The sequence below is a fragment of the Colobus angolensis genome, unplaced genomic scaffold (assembly GCF_000951035.1).
Source record: "Colobus angolensis palliatus isolate OR3802 unplaced genomic scaffold, Cang.pa_1.0 Scaffold400, whole genome shotgun sequence".
Lineage (NCBI taxonomy): Eukaryota > Metazoa > Chordata > Mammalia > Primates > Cercopithecidae > Colobus > Colobus angolensis.
The window spans coordinates 2,544,274-2,558,644 of NW_012117378.1; the positions used below are offsets into that span (position 1 = coordinate 2,544,274).

A 14,371-nucleotide genomic window follows, 5' to 3' on the forward strand; every position below is an offset into this window, starting at 1 on the left:
AGGTAAGAAAGGAAGGAAGGAAGGGGAAGGAGAGGAAGGAAGGGAAAGAAGGAAAGAAAAGAAAGAAAGGAAAGGAAAGAAAGGAAAGGAAAGGCAAGGAAAGGCATGGCAAGGCAAGGCAAGGCAAGGCAAGGCAAGAAAATACAACTCAGTTCTGAAGGAGATACCCATATATTGTTAATGATAAACCCAATTAATTGACTTAAAGTTCAAAGACCTAGTTTAGACACAAAGTCATCAAAGCCTGAAAAATCTGAGACTAAATTATTAGGTGAGAAACATTAGGCAAAAAATAGAAGATTTGTAGAAACAAGCTCTGATGATAAGTCCATGAGTGATGAAGTAGAGTGAGTCAAGACAAAGAAGGAAGTTTGTGAGCTCTATTAGCAAAGCAAGCAGAAATTCGGGTGACTTTTCAGCCAGGGGCAGAGAGGGACTTGGAGAGATCCTCCTGAATAAAAGTGTTTATGTCACCTTATCAGAGATGCCTTCTAAAACATCCCTTTACAGAAGCACACTCCCCTCCCACATACACGCTCCACTATTCTCTATTCCTGTTTTATTTTTCTCTATCAATACTTATGACCACCTAACATATTATATATATTATATATTTGTTTATTTTGCACCTCTCCAAAAAATAATCGAGAATTGAAGCTCTACAAAGTTTTCTTTTGTTTGCTGATAACCCTCCACTGCACAGCACACAGTAGGTAACTGGTAAATATTTACTGACAATGAATGAATGAACAAATGGCATAGACACCAGCCTTTAAGTAAGTGATTCTATTAGATATAGGAGAAAAGCTACTTTTGCAGCTATTGATAAACTACTGTAATTCACTGAAATGTGGAAAATCGAAACAATTTTGTAGTATGCAGATCGTATACTGCTGTAGTGAATTTTATTTTAGCATTTTGTATTTTAAAGAGATGTTGATCTCAGTTTCTCTTTCACTGATAATCATAGCTTTTAAATTAAATTCCCACTTACTATTCACACTCAAAGAAAACTTTTAAGCAATCTAAATTTTATGACACTCCAAAGTTGCAAAGTATTTTCTATTTGCCTTTTAAGATTTTGGAGGTATGGATGGTTTTAGAATTAATAAAGCTGGCTACACATGTCATGAGATTATTGCAGTCTTTTTAGCAATAAAAGTAGCAAACATCCCACAGTGGAATGTAGCAGCTAGAGACAGGTGGAATTGCTATTTTCAGACATAAACTATGGACTCACCATAAGGCACAGCTGCAAGTAAAATTTATGACCACAAGCCATTGAATGTTTCTCCCATTCACCAGACCAGGAGCTCCTGTGGAAACAGAACCTTGGCTTGTCCATCTCCTAGCAGAGCCCAGTGTCTGGAACAGAGGGCTGCACTGTGAGTGCATACAGTGTGCCAAGGACAATGCCCATGAGTCAGGTTTATCCATTACAACTGTCAGCCACTTGCTTGATCCCAAAGGATAACGAAAGTGCCCACAAATAATAAAATCTGTTAAAAATCAATCTGGATAATGATGGCATCATACCGTTACATTTTGTAAACTTGTCAAACAAGAGGAGGTATTATTTGGGTACCAATGCTATACTTTTTTTAATCCTAAAAATAACTATATATCAGGACTGCATATTGTATAAACTACATTAATAAAATCAAAAAAATGTGAAGACAATTGTTTTATACTGCAAGAACAAACAATGGGATTGCCTATACATTTACTTTTGAGCTGGTTTTTTATTTGTTTTCTTCACCTCAGTATAACTAAAACTAGGATTCTCCCACCCCCAAAGTTAAAAAATAAATCTTTAATCTATGTGAATACTTGCTGAACACATTGTAAAAGAATGAATGAGAAAAGACTCTTCTCTATAGCACATGATGCTAATGTAAAAGAATAATTTAACATAAAGCTATTGTATCTTTGCTATCACTGTCATAATTGTATAATTTAAGATAATTTATTTAATTTTTTAATATTTTAAGTATAATTCAAGGGACTTTTTTTCTGAATCTCCTTTGGTGCTGCTTCTATCCGGGAGAAATAAAGACAAAAAAGGGAAAGCTTCACTAGAGTTGGAGCTCAGAAGGCTGAAGTGTGGCTCTAAAATCAGTTATTCTGTTCAAAAATGAAAATCTGGACAATTACATTATTTCTTGCAGCCCCCAGGCTCACCATCTACTACTAAGCATTGTCACTTCTTATTTCCCGTCTTCTCCCTTATGAAGTCTGGGGCCTTGAACAAGTTGCTCCACTACTCTAGACCTTAGTTGCTGAAAAAAAAAATGCATATGATAACTTATCTTTCTCATAGTTATTGCTATGAGAAAATTAAAGTAATCCAGGCAAAGAAAACATCTAACCAGGAAAATAAAACGTCTCCCATAAATATTTGCATAGTGATTAAGATCATATAACTAGAAGTCAGATGCCTCAAAAGCATGTAATGCACAGCTTAAATACTTTTGGGAAAAGGCAAAGTATTTTTTGAGAAGTCTATCAGAAATGCCTGCACTACAAAAAGAAAAAATATATCTTTAAAAATAAGGCCGGGCGCGGTGGCTCCCAGCACTTTGGGAGGCCGAGACGGGCGGATCACGAGGTCAGGAGATCGAGACCATCCTGGCTAACACAGTGAAACCCCGTCTCTACTAAAAATACAAAAAACTAGCCGGGCGAGGTGGCGGGCGCCTGTAGTCCCAGCTACTCCGGAGGCTGAGGCAGGAGAATGGCGTAAACCCGGGAGGCGGAGCTTGCAGTGAGCTGAGATCTGGCCACTGCACTCCAGTCCGGGCGACAGAGCGAGACTCCGCCTCAAAAAAAAAAAATATTAGATTTGGGGGTAATATAACTTAGAATACATTTTAGAAAAAAGATGAAAAAAGATACAAAAGCCAAAAGGTACTATATAGTTATGAGTATTATTGTTGAGAAAATGTTACCTATGATCCCTTATAGCTGTAAGTTGTATTAGATTGCATAGAATATTTAAAGAGCCTTAAGGATTGTTAAGGCCCTGCTAGTCTGTAGATGAAGGAACTGGGTCCTCTAAGAGTAAACTGGCTTACACATGTCACCGAACTAGTTAATCTGTAGAAGCCAAGTTAGAATCTGGGTTTCTTGCTTCTCTCTCCAGCATTCTTTCATCCCTACCATGCTGCGCCTCATTTCTAGGACAGGTGGCAGTTCCCTTTCCTTCTGACAGACTCTCTGCTTGCACAACATGCAGCTCTAACCTTTCTTGCCTGCTCATGACAATGCAACACTCAGTTATTCTGATGCAAGAACCCCAAAGCAGATGATCATTACATTGTTTGCTGCATGATTTCAATCCCTCTCACCTGGCTGGAGAGTACCATCAAACAGGATGAAAAAAGTAGGGCATCTGTCAGAATCCCTGGCCTCTCTACAGGGAGTGTCCACATGAATACTGTATCCCACCAGCCCCTGGAGCCACTCCGAGCAAGTCACAGATATCCAGACTGCTCAATAGGACTTGACATCTCCATGCAGCAGGTCCTCTGTGGCTCCCCAGTCACCTTTAAGGGGGTCAGAGAAGGTACACTACCACACATGTGGCCACAGATGTCCAAATCTCCATCATTCATGTTCTTCTCACAAAGCCTATATTCAAAGCACAGGTTTTTTTTTTCTTTTTTTCTTTTTTTTTTATTGCAATTTGCATGAACCTCATCAAATTTATTCAACTACTCTCCAGAGCTATGCTATCCAATGAGTAGCCAGTAGCTTTAGCAGGTAAAATGTGGCTACTCCAAGTTGAAATGTACACTCAGTATAAAATACACACTGAATTTAGAATGCTTAGTATGAAAAAGGAATACGAATATATAAGTATTAATTACACTTTGGAATAATATTTTGCATATATTGGGTTAAATAAAATATATTAAAATTAATTCAGCCTGTTTCTTCTTACTTTTTAAAAACACAGCTGCTAGAAAATTTAAAATTACATATGTGGCATGCATTTTGTGATATACATTATATCCATTGAACACTGCTGGTTTAGAGGTCAAATGAATATATCAATAATATTTTGACCTATTCTCATAAAACAACATACAGGAACTATGGTACAAGTTTTCAAAGGTCTTTGAAAAGTTGAAGGTTGTATCATAAGACTGATACACAACATCTCTTACATATAACCTATAGACAGGTCTTTTCACAGCCCAGGTACTTTTTTTTTTCTGTAAACCATAACAGATATGGTTACATTATTTCCTACCTCACAGGAAAAGAAAAAGACTAAATGAACTATTAACATTGAAAAATACATCAGAAAGAAAAAATAGTTGGGAAGAAATCTATTAAAAGTTGATGAATAGCCCAAAGGAAACATTAAAAAGCACTTTAAGGTAAAGTCACTTATCATAGAATTTTATCTTTACTTGTGAATATACCTCAAAAGGTCTAAGAGCACATATTAATATTTGCTTGACTAAGACATCAAGAAAATATTTGGGTGCATCCGGTAAATTCTGTTTGAGAATGAAAAGAAACACACCTAACATATTTGAAAGATTACAATAAAAAAATCTAAGCTCTTTAAAAAAAATTAGAGTACTTGAAGAGTAGAACCCTTGTATGTTGTAATGACAGAGCCATTACTGGCTCTGTGTCCTTGGCCAAGAGCTTAAACTCTCAGACCTGTTTTGGAGTGTCCTAGGAAATATTTTGAGGATTCGCTGATAGGATGTATATTAACAAGTAGTACTTCATAGGTGGTCAACATATGTTAACTTCTCTCTCCAAAATAACATGTAATCTGAGGGTGTTAGGAAGTCAAGGCAGGCTGACTTGTTCTTTTTTAGACTTACTCTTACTGTGCTTGATATTTAGTTCTGAAGTCATACTTGCCATTTTGAGTTCTGATGGGTCATAAAAGTTGTTAGATTTTTTTACTGTATTATTACAGTCATTTCTAGAATCCCCTACCCATTTATTTCTGGTAGTTCTAACAATACATAAAATGGTTGGCAAAATAAAATCGTGGTATGCTTTTTGATTTATTCAAAACATAGATCATAGATTTGCTGGCTTCCAAGCACAAAGCCAGGAATATTAGAAATAGAGACTTTGCTATCATGAAGTACATCTAGCAGGAGTGTGGTGACATGACTAGTTGCCTACCTGACACACTTTCTGCCCTTTCTTCATTACTAATAGCACCTCAGTTTTGTTTAAATGAGAATTGTACCAGATTCTCTTCTAGTTAAGGACTTAGGTCTTCCCAATACTATGTAAGTGACAGTATACAAAACAAAATTTCCCAGGAAGTTACTGTTTTCCAGAGTTGAAGGAATAGGCCGGCTGAGCTTTTAGCCTTTATTCTTCACTCAACCCAGAATGTGCTACCTGGGGTACCATGGCCAGTCTGTGTAGTTCTCTAAGAAAGAAGGACCAGGAAGATGGATAGAGTCTGGCTGCTTCAAGTCACTTTTGAGTAGCTGAAGCCCTGAACAATTTTCCCAAGACTTCTATAACATGAGATAAACAAACCCATTAATTAGTTTTAAGCCACAGTTTGTCACATTACTTGCCTTAGGGTACATTCCTAATTGCAAAAATAGGCATGTCACAGGATACCAATTGAGATTTCTCTTTTAGTTCAGGAATTATAGCCGAGTTTTGTCAAAGATGAAGACACAATGTAATAAATGTACCCCATTGTATGTTCAGAGAATCTTCAGTGTTTGAGGCCAGTAATCTTATTAACATGCTTGATGAGGAGCCAGTGTAGAGATGCTGGTCTGTAAGTAGCCATAATATACCCAGTTAATATAAAATTAGGGGTAGAAGAGAGGAGAGGTCAGCATTTAGGAAGGTGTCTGATTTTGGAGATGTGGCTAGTTTCTCTCTTAATCATCTCCCAGGAAAATATCTTTATCCCCAAAGCTGAAGCCAAGAGGGTCTGGTACCAAAAATCACTTATAAAGCCTAGAGGTGTCTAAACCATGTTTACCTCCACTGGGGACTGATTGTCTCTCTTTTGAGAATCATTGAATATGATCCAGTGTCTGATGCTGCTGGGGCTTGTAGAAAGGATCAGCAGAGAGATGGCTGAGTCGAAACAGGAAACACACAATGGAACAGCCTGCATTTCTTCCATGTTGGATGGCAAGTACATGTGAGTTTCATGTATTTGGATAGCACAGAAAGTAGCTGACCTGGCGCCAGGTACTTGAGTGGTAGATCTCACAACAAGAGGGTATGGAGTGGGGGTGGGCAGTGGAGGAAGTTGGTCCAGAGCCAGGTCCCCCATGGTAGGCAATTATGCTATGAGGAGAACCTGACAAGGTCCCCAGAAATATCTATACCTTTGTCAATCAGAGAGCCAGCAAATCAGTATCTGTCACATAGAGGACTCTAACAGCAGCCACTGCCTAAGAAGCATCAAGTCTAGCAGTAAGGAAACCTCACCCTCACCAGGAGCAAGCCCAGAATAAACCTCTGTCTCCCTACTCCTTCCTCTTTGCTGCCACAACTGAGGAATCAAAAGAAGAAAGGGCAGGCCATGTGTGGGACTCACATTAGACTTCCTCCCTACTGCACACTGTTAGAGTCACAGAAAGTCTAGCCTATAGGGGGAAATGGTGGGAAGAGGTAGAAGAAAATAAAATCAGATAAGAGACTCAAGGTTTAAAATAATTAAGATGGATTCCCAAGAACCTGAGTGAGAGAAAAAATTCAGAGAAATCTACACGATTGGGCCAAAATATCATTAAAGCTTCAAGCAAGGGGAATTCAACACAAGAGCAGTGGTGGAGTGGGGTCAGGGCAGGCAGTGATCACAGAAGAAAAAAATTAAACCAGCTAAGCTTCCTTGAACCTTGATAAATAAATGGAACACTTTGGTAGAACAATGTATTACCCATATTAACAGTTTAAAAAGTCTCACATTTTATGAAGCAGTGCCATGGGTGTGATGAGAGCGTGCATTTAGGACGGAGGATCCTATTGGAAGCAGGGCCCCAGGATGGTAGTAGTGGAAACATGTGAGCTGGCCCTGAGCTGTGGAAGAGAGCCCTCTCCCCATGGGGTGCAGCAGTCTAGGCTGACAGAAGTCTAGTGTCTGCCTGTGTCTGTGGAGGCCTGAGGCCGGGGAGAACTTTCTGGATGCACTGGAGGAACTAAATGAAGGTTTGTGTAGTCAGCACAGAGATTGGTGGTGGAAGTGAGGGGCACAAGAGGTTGAAGGGACAGGCAGAAAAACTGCAAGGATTCCCCCAAGTCAAAGCAGTTACTCAATCAGTCCCCAGGAAGAGATGAAAGGCTTGTGTCACGCATGAGAAAGCAAGACATCGTCCTTTTCCCTCTGCTTCTTCACTAACAGCTGCAGAGATAACTGACATTATGCTCAGCCGAGTCAAACTTTGGTGCATATTTTTGGAGTCCTTCCTTGGCAGTTTGTGGCTGTGTTCAATGAGAAAATGAATGGTACCTAGTACAGTGTCCTACACACTGACTGGAAGAAGGTTGTCAAGTGCCTGTAGAATTTCAGAGTATTTCAAATAGCTCTTCCAGTTGGCTCAGCCCCAGGGCTTCTTAGACCTAACTGACTTCTGGTCTTTTTCCTCCTCTCTGAACACACAGATCTCAAGGATTCAGCCTGTGGGGCTGTATCTTTTAGGAGCTGCCACCACCTACTCTAGCCTTGTCTAAGCAGAAAGCACCCAGTACCTTCCTGTCCTTCTAAATTCTCAATACTGGAGAGGCAGTAGTTCAGTGCAGCAAGAAAATCTCAGCAGAATTTTCCAACATTGGACTGAACAGTGGTGGCTGCCTCTCTTTTGACCTTCATTACAGTGTTTAAGTGGCAGGAAACAAAATATCACAGTCCTATGGCTGGTTCTCTTCCTTCTTCCTGAAGCGGTAGAGATCACATCTGTAATTCCCCTCGCCTCCTATTGGTCCAGGAATCTTGGCTCTGAACCACAGTTCAGCTACCTGCAGGGCAAAGTCTAGGCTCATCTCTAGCCAGCTGAACTAAATATGAATTCACTTGAGGATGATTTTCAGGAAACAAAAAAATGAATTCCATGCAATTCAGCAAATATGTGACAGTGCCTCCTCAAAGAGCCACACTCTCTTAACGTAATTCAATTTTATTTGTCAGCTACCAAGCAGGAGGCCAGAGAAAATCCAAATGATTAATTTAGAAGCGACGTGTGTGCCTTTTGGAAACATAAGAAACACTTACCCCAACTTCTGGCGGGGGATCCTTATGTTCTGGTAGGACACTGGTTCGAACCTGTGGAGAAAAACATTTTCTGTAAGACTTTGGGGTAGAAATTAGTGTAGAAGCCTCACACAGGTGCAGGGTTTCAATTTCCTTCATCTCGCATCAATTCAGACTCTGTGGTTAATCATTAATGAATTAACCTGTGTGCAACACCCACGGCAGTGCAGTGAAGCTGTGTTGTTACAGTTCCTGAACTTCCAGATTTTTCTAAGTGGACAGAGCTGCCTGGATCCTCACTCCATCTCTTTATCTAATACAGAGATATCTGGGATTTAGACAGATCTCTTTAATCTCCTAAAAAGGCAATCTTCATTCAACATTCAAGGGAAAGGAAAGAGCTGCTATAGAGAAAGCAATTCCATGCATGTGCAATGAATGTTCCCAACATAAAGAAATGATGTTTGAAATTATGGATATGCTGATTATCATGATCTGATTACAATACATCATACGTATTGCAATGTCATTATGTACCTCGTAAGTACGTACAATTATGTGTCAATTTTTTTAATTAAAAAATTTTTCTCCGAATGAGTGCCCACACTCATGCTTCTTATAGGATATCTTTCCCACTTGAGAATTCTGGGCCAAACTAACAGATACCATCATCTGAATTTACTGGAAAGGTAATTCTCAATTGTGGGAGGGGGAATAATGTAAAAGAACCAGTTATCTGGGTAAGCTTTCCAAAAAGGTGTTCTAGTTGAAACACTAACTCCTTATATAATCAAGAGACATGTATCTTCAACTGAGTGGTGATTTTCAATCCTGGCTGTACATTAGAATCACCTGGGAACCCTTTCAAACTCTTGGTGCTTCTCCATGCCCCCAGATATTCTGCTTCCAATGTATAGCTACTGACTCTATGGTTCTCTTAAAAAATCACATTTCAAATAAAAAAAAATCATGATTACCTTTCTTGCTTCAGAAAAAGATAGTGAACGTAAGAAAAGGCAAGAAACTTATATCTAGTATGTCTTAATTTGAAATAAAGATGAGTTAAACAAGTTAAATGAATATAAAGCAATATATAAGCACATCCTGTTTACTTGGAGAGAAAGGGGATTGGAGGGGAAGAATCAGGGAGCAACAGCCTAAAACACTTAAAGGATCAACATTTTAGGGGATCATTCTAACAAAATCCTTTTAATCATACTTCTCTTCAAATCCCTTAAGTCTTATCATACCTGACCATACCAGGTCAATCCTCCCAGATTGAAGGGATGCTTCTAATACCTCTAATAAGTTAAAAGACTTGAATCAGCTCCTTGTGGCCTGCTAATCTTGAACACAGTTGCCATTTCCTTGAAAAAAGCCACAAGCTATAATAAAATGTGCATTTGAACTTCTAGCTTAATACTTTTTGTTTCTTTATAACAGATCCAGCACTGTCGCTTGCACAATTTGTCAGTCATTATAACTTAAAATTGTTCACCCAAGCACAAAATAAATGACGTGAGAGACCTCAATGGAGTAAACACAATTTGTAGAACACAACTCTTCAACTCAGGACTGTGTGACAGAGCACTTGCTGGCTAAGAGCATTAGCAGTTTGGTAGCTGCATTAACATCTTTTGGCCTAGATTACCATTCAGTCTCATTATCTGAAAGTCATCAACTGGCCTCAAGGGACGAGGAAACTATATACAAATAGTGGTGGTGGACAATGTAGTGTGTGTATGGATTATATATAGTATGTATAAATATGGTTTCTCCCTCTATCTCTGTGTGTATATGAATAGTTTATTATACTGCATATATATGTATATAGTATAAAGTGCTATATAATGAATATTCACATGTACCATATAACGCACATATGTGTACATATATACATTAATTTTTTAAAAAAATTGACAGCCAAATAACATTTTCCAAAGATATACACTTGAATTTACAAATAGAGTGAAAAAGTCAGAAATTGGTAAGAGGGTCAACATACATAGAGTTGTATAAAGTATTTGATTTGGGTTATAAATATTAATATAAAAGTGTTTTAATGTTGAACAAAGGTAGAAAAATCCTGACAATTCCTGCAACATGGTAAACTCCCACATTTTAATAATTTTATATGTAGAACACGTTTTTCTTATAATTATCAATAAACTATAGAAGGAAAAGAAGATTCCTTTTCTTCTTTTACATATATATATATTTTTAATATTCTTTATCCTATTACTGATGTTATGGTACATAGGTTATATCAGTGATGCTTTTCTTATATATTCCTCCATTGCAGTGAACACAAGCTAGGTAGCAAGCACTGGATTTGCTAGTGAATAATGCCCCAGTATTTCCTGTTGAGATTTCAGAGGCCAGTGAGTGAGACACATATGTAAATAATTTAGCACAATGCAATAAGTGCTATAATAGAAATATGGGCATTGTCCTGTGGGCATTTAGAATGAAGTATAACTATTTTATCCTGTGAGTTTCAGGAAAGGCTTCACAAAAGATGTGGTCTGGGTTTTGAAGGATGGCTAGGAGTTTTAGGCAAGGAAGGATATGATAAAACAAGCAGGGTTTTATGTAACAAGCATGTGTCATAGAGTTGTAAGAGTTCAGGGGGAAGGGTGCAGGATTTGAAACATGGCAGATTATGTGGGCCAGCAACAAACTACCAAAACCACAGAGGAGCCCCTGGATCTTATCAGGCTCAGCCTAGATGAGCGAATTTACATGAAAACGGGAAATGACTGACGGCTTCAAGGCAGATTACATGCTTATGATCAACATTTACATATGATGTTGGGAGATGTAGAAGAAACTGTGGCTACTATAGAAACTGATGAACAAACATATGAAGGGATATGTAAATCAACGAAACTGAGTATTCCAACATTCTTTATCCAGGGAGATGGTGCTGTCCTGGTTGTCCCTCCATTGAAAGTTGGCTGACACAAAGAATTTGTCCTGTATGGAAAATAGGAGACTTTGTACAATTGCCTCTTTAAATGTGCAAAGCATTTGAAAGAGAAAACTGCATACATTTTGATATTAAGAAATAATTCTGAGGATTTTTCCACTCTTGAAATGAATTGATTTGCACATAACCCACAACTTCTTAAGCTAAATGGCACTTTTCACTCCAACTCTTCCAATAAATATAATTACCAAGATGCAAACACAAAAACAAAAATGAACAAACAAACAAAAAACCAGAGCTCAGTTGTGTTCAGGCAATATAAGTATTCTGTTGATGCTATTGGGGCCCTGCAGGAAATGGCAGGAGTTATATACGTTTGGGGAATTGGTTGGGGCCATTTACTGGAGAGGGCTGTCTCCCATGTTATAGAAGTGGAGTTTTATTCCATTGCATTATTCCAGGCAATAGGAAATCAGGGAAGGCATTGAACAGTGGAGTGGCATGATCAGAGCCCTCAACACATCCCAACTCTTCCCAAGTCACTTTGGGAAAATGATTGAACCTCTTCATGCCAGCTGCCTTTCAGCCTTTTTATCAGTTTTTTAACATGGGGTTAATAGACCCTACAGGTTGTTGTATTCTATCGTTTTCAGCACTGCAAACAGTACCTGACCCAGAGAGAGAAGAACAAAGTGTGTGAGAAAGAAACGGACGGGGGAAGAGAGAAAATGAAGAGGAAAGAGGCAAGGAAAGAAAGAAGAAGAGGAAGGCAGAGGAAGGAAGGGAGGAGGACCATGAGACAGGGAGGAAGGGAGAGAAGGAGGAACATGTCACTAAAGAATACTAAGGCCTGAACAGATATAGATGAGACCTCTTGGTGAGAAAAGGATGAAGCAAAGGCTGTCACTGTAGCATTTGGAATATTCTGGTTCACCGACAATGTCATGCCTCCTGAGAATTGCAAGCCTTCCTTTGGAATTCATTTTCCCTTTTTTGGTCTTGTCAGCAGTTCTTCTCTCTATTTTTCTTCACTATTCCCCCTCCCTGTCCCTTCCTGGAACATAAGAATGTCTTCCTGACTACAAATTTAAAACATTCTTACAGCTTCCTTTTGTCTAGACTTTTATGATGTCAAATAAAGCAAGGCAGACCAATTAATGGTAGTGATCATGTAGAAAATCATGTTTCCTATTCCATCTTGAATATTTTTTAAGGTTCATCTAAAACAAATTTCCTTCTCTATCAACCCCAGAAGTTCAAAATTAAACTAACTAAATTTATCTTAAAAACAAAACAAAACCAGGTAGCATACAGTGGGTTATTCTCACTCTTTCATGGAATTCCTATAGACTACTTCACAAGTCTTAATTGTTCCCAACAAGACGCTGCTTCAGCTACCAATACAGCAGCTGAACACAGGACTTTAGTGCTCAAATTTATGCAAGACATACTCCTCAGACTAGTCAACCTTGTTACAATGAGCATGGGCATTGCTGTCCTGAGGGTGGGAGGAGAGTGAGGACTGCTCCATTTTTTGTAGGTGAGTAGCTGAAAATCAGGCAGTGGGGCTGCCTGAAATGCTAGGAGTCTGTTGGAGATCCAGACCCAGAGAAGGAAAAGCCCATGCTGTCCTGAGTCTGCACACTAGACTGGCAGCACCTGGACCTCATGCAAGTACATCTGCTCATTGGTAGGTGAGGGAGAAGCATCATCCCTCTAGACAGTCTCAGCTGGTAGGCAGAGGGAAAGATATTGGTTATAGCGGAGGGACACCTCTTAGCAGGGATAGAGCCCAGATCCTCTTCCTAGAAAACTGTCACATCTGGAAATGTCTCTGATAATGAATGTGTCTCATTTCTTTAAGAAAAAAAAAGTGTTACTCTAATTCTCTATGTATCTCAAATTAGAATATATCATCACATTTACTTGTCCTACTTGAGACACATAAGTGTCTTTAATCAAACATTAAAATTTGACTACAACAGAAAGGTTTTGCTCTGCTTCACAGTATGAATTTTCCAGAAGGAAACTGCTGCTTAACCAGGATTCCATATGCTAGAAACCCTGCTCCCAGGAGCAGCCGTGTGGCTAGTTCTCACCAATGAAATGTACATGCAAGTGATGTTTGCTGTAACCAAGCTGGATTTTGCAAAAGTGAATATATACACTCTCTCCACTGTCTCATTCTTCTTCCAATGGCCATACATAGAAGAGTCCAGTCTTTACGTGGTGGCTGAGCTGCACCTGAGTCCCCAAATTACCACATGAAAGAAAGCCATCTGCCAGCCATCACTACTGGTAGTAGACTGTTAAATAATTGTGTTAGTTTTCTACTCATGTGCAACAAATTACCACAAACTTAGCTGCTTAAAACAACATCCATTTATTTGTTCACAGCTTTGTAGGTTAGAAGTCCAGGCATGATATGGCTGGATTCTCCACTCAAGTCTCACTTGGCTGAAATCAAGGTGTCAGCTGGCTGTGTCCTCATTTAGAGGCTTCACTGGAGAAAGATGTGCTTCAAAGCTCCCTCAGGCTTCTCAGAATTTAGTTTCTTGCAACTCTTGAACTGTGGTCCTTATTTTCTTGATGGCTGTTCACAGGAGGCTGCTCTAAACTCCTGGGTTCACACACCAGCAGCCCTTGCCAAGCTCCCTCCTCCATTAAATTCAGCAACAGAGGATCTCCTTGGCATCAAATCTTCTCTAACTTCTGTTTTTAGGAAGAACTCACTCTCTTTTAAAGGATTACCTGATTAGGTCAGGCTCTTCTCAGATGATCTCTCTTTCAACCGGGCTATATAATATGACCTAATCATGAGATTAAGTGCTATTATATCACAGCATTGAGGATTATGCAGGGATGTACATCATGGAGTGCTAATTTTGGGAACAATCTTAGAATTCTGCCTACCACAACAATCAAGAAATAAACTTCCATTGTGCTAAGACACTAAAATTTGGATATTTACATTTACTTTGACAGAATAATTTAGACCCTCTGTTCTTTTTAATTTTACTAGGTTCTGGAAGAACATGTGGTGTTTGGTTACATGGATAATTTCTTTAGTGATGATTTCTGAGATTTTAGTGCACCCATCACCTGAGCAGTGTACACTGTGCCTAATGTGTAGCCTTTAATCCCTTACCCCACTCCCACCATTCCCCAAGTCCCCAAAATCTACTGTATCATTCTTATGCCTTTGTGTTTTCATAGCTTAGCTCTGATTTATA

The 14,371-nt window shown here is 39.0% G+C and overlaps 1 protein-coding gene across 3 annotated transcripts in view; it reads right to left on the bottom strand.

The window, feature by feature from the left end:
• INPP4B (inositol polyphosphate-4-phosphatase, type II, 105kDa) overlaps positions 1-14,371 on the bottom strand; it is an 825,859-nt gene that overhangs the window by 268,123 nt on the left and 543,365 nt on the right. For all 3 annotated transcript variants that reach the window (XM_011955816.1, XM_011955817.1, XM_011955818.1), the window contains one exon: positions 8,231-8,281. In XM_011955816.1, the coding sequence (XP_011811206.1) occupies positions 8,231-8,281 (51 nt within the window). The remainder of the gene's footprint in view (positions 1-8,230; positions 8,282-14,371) is intronic.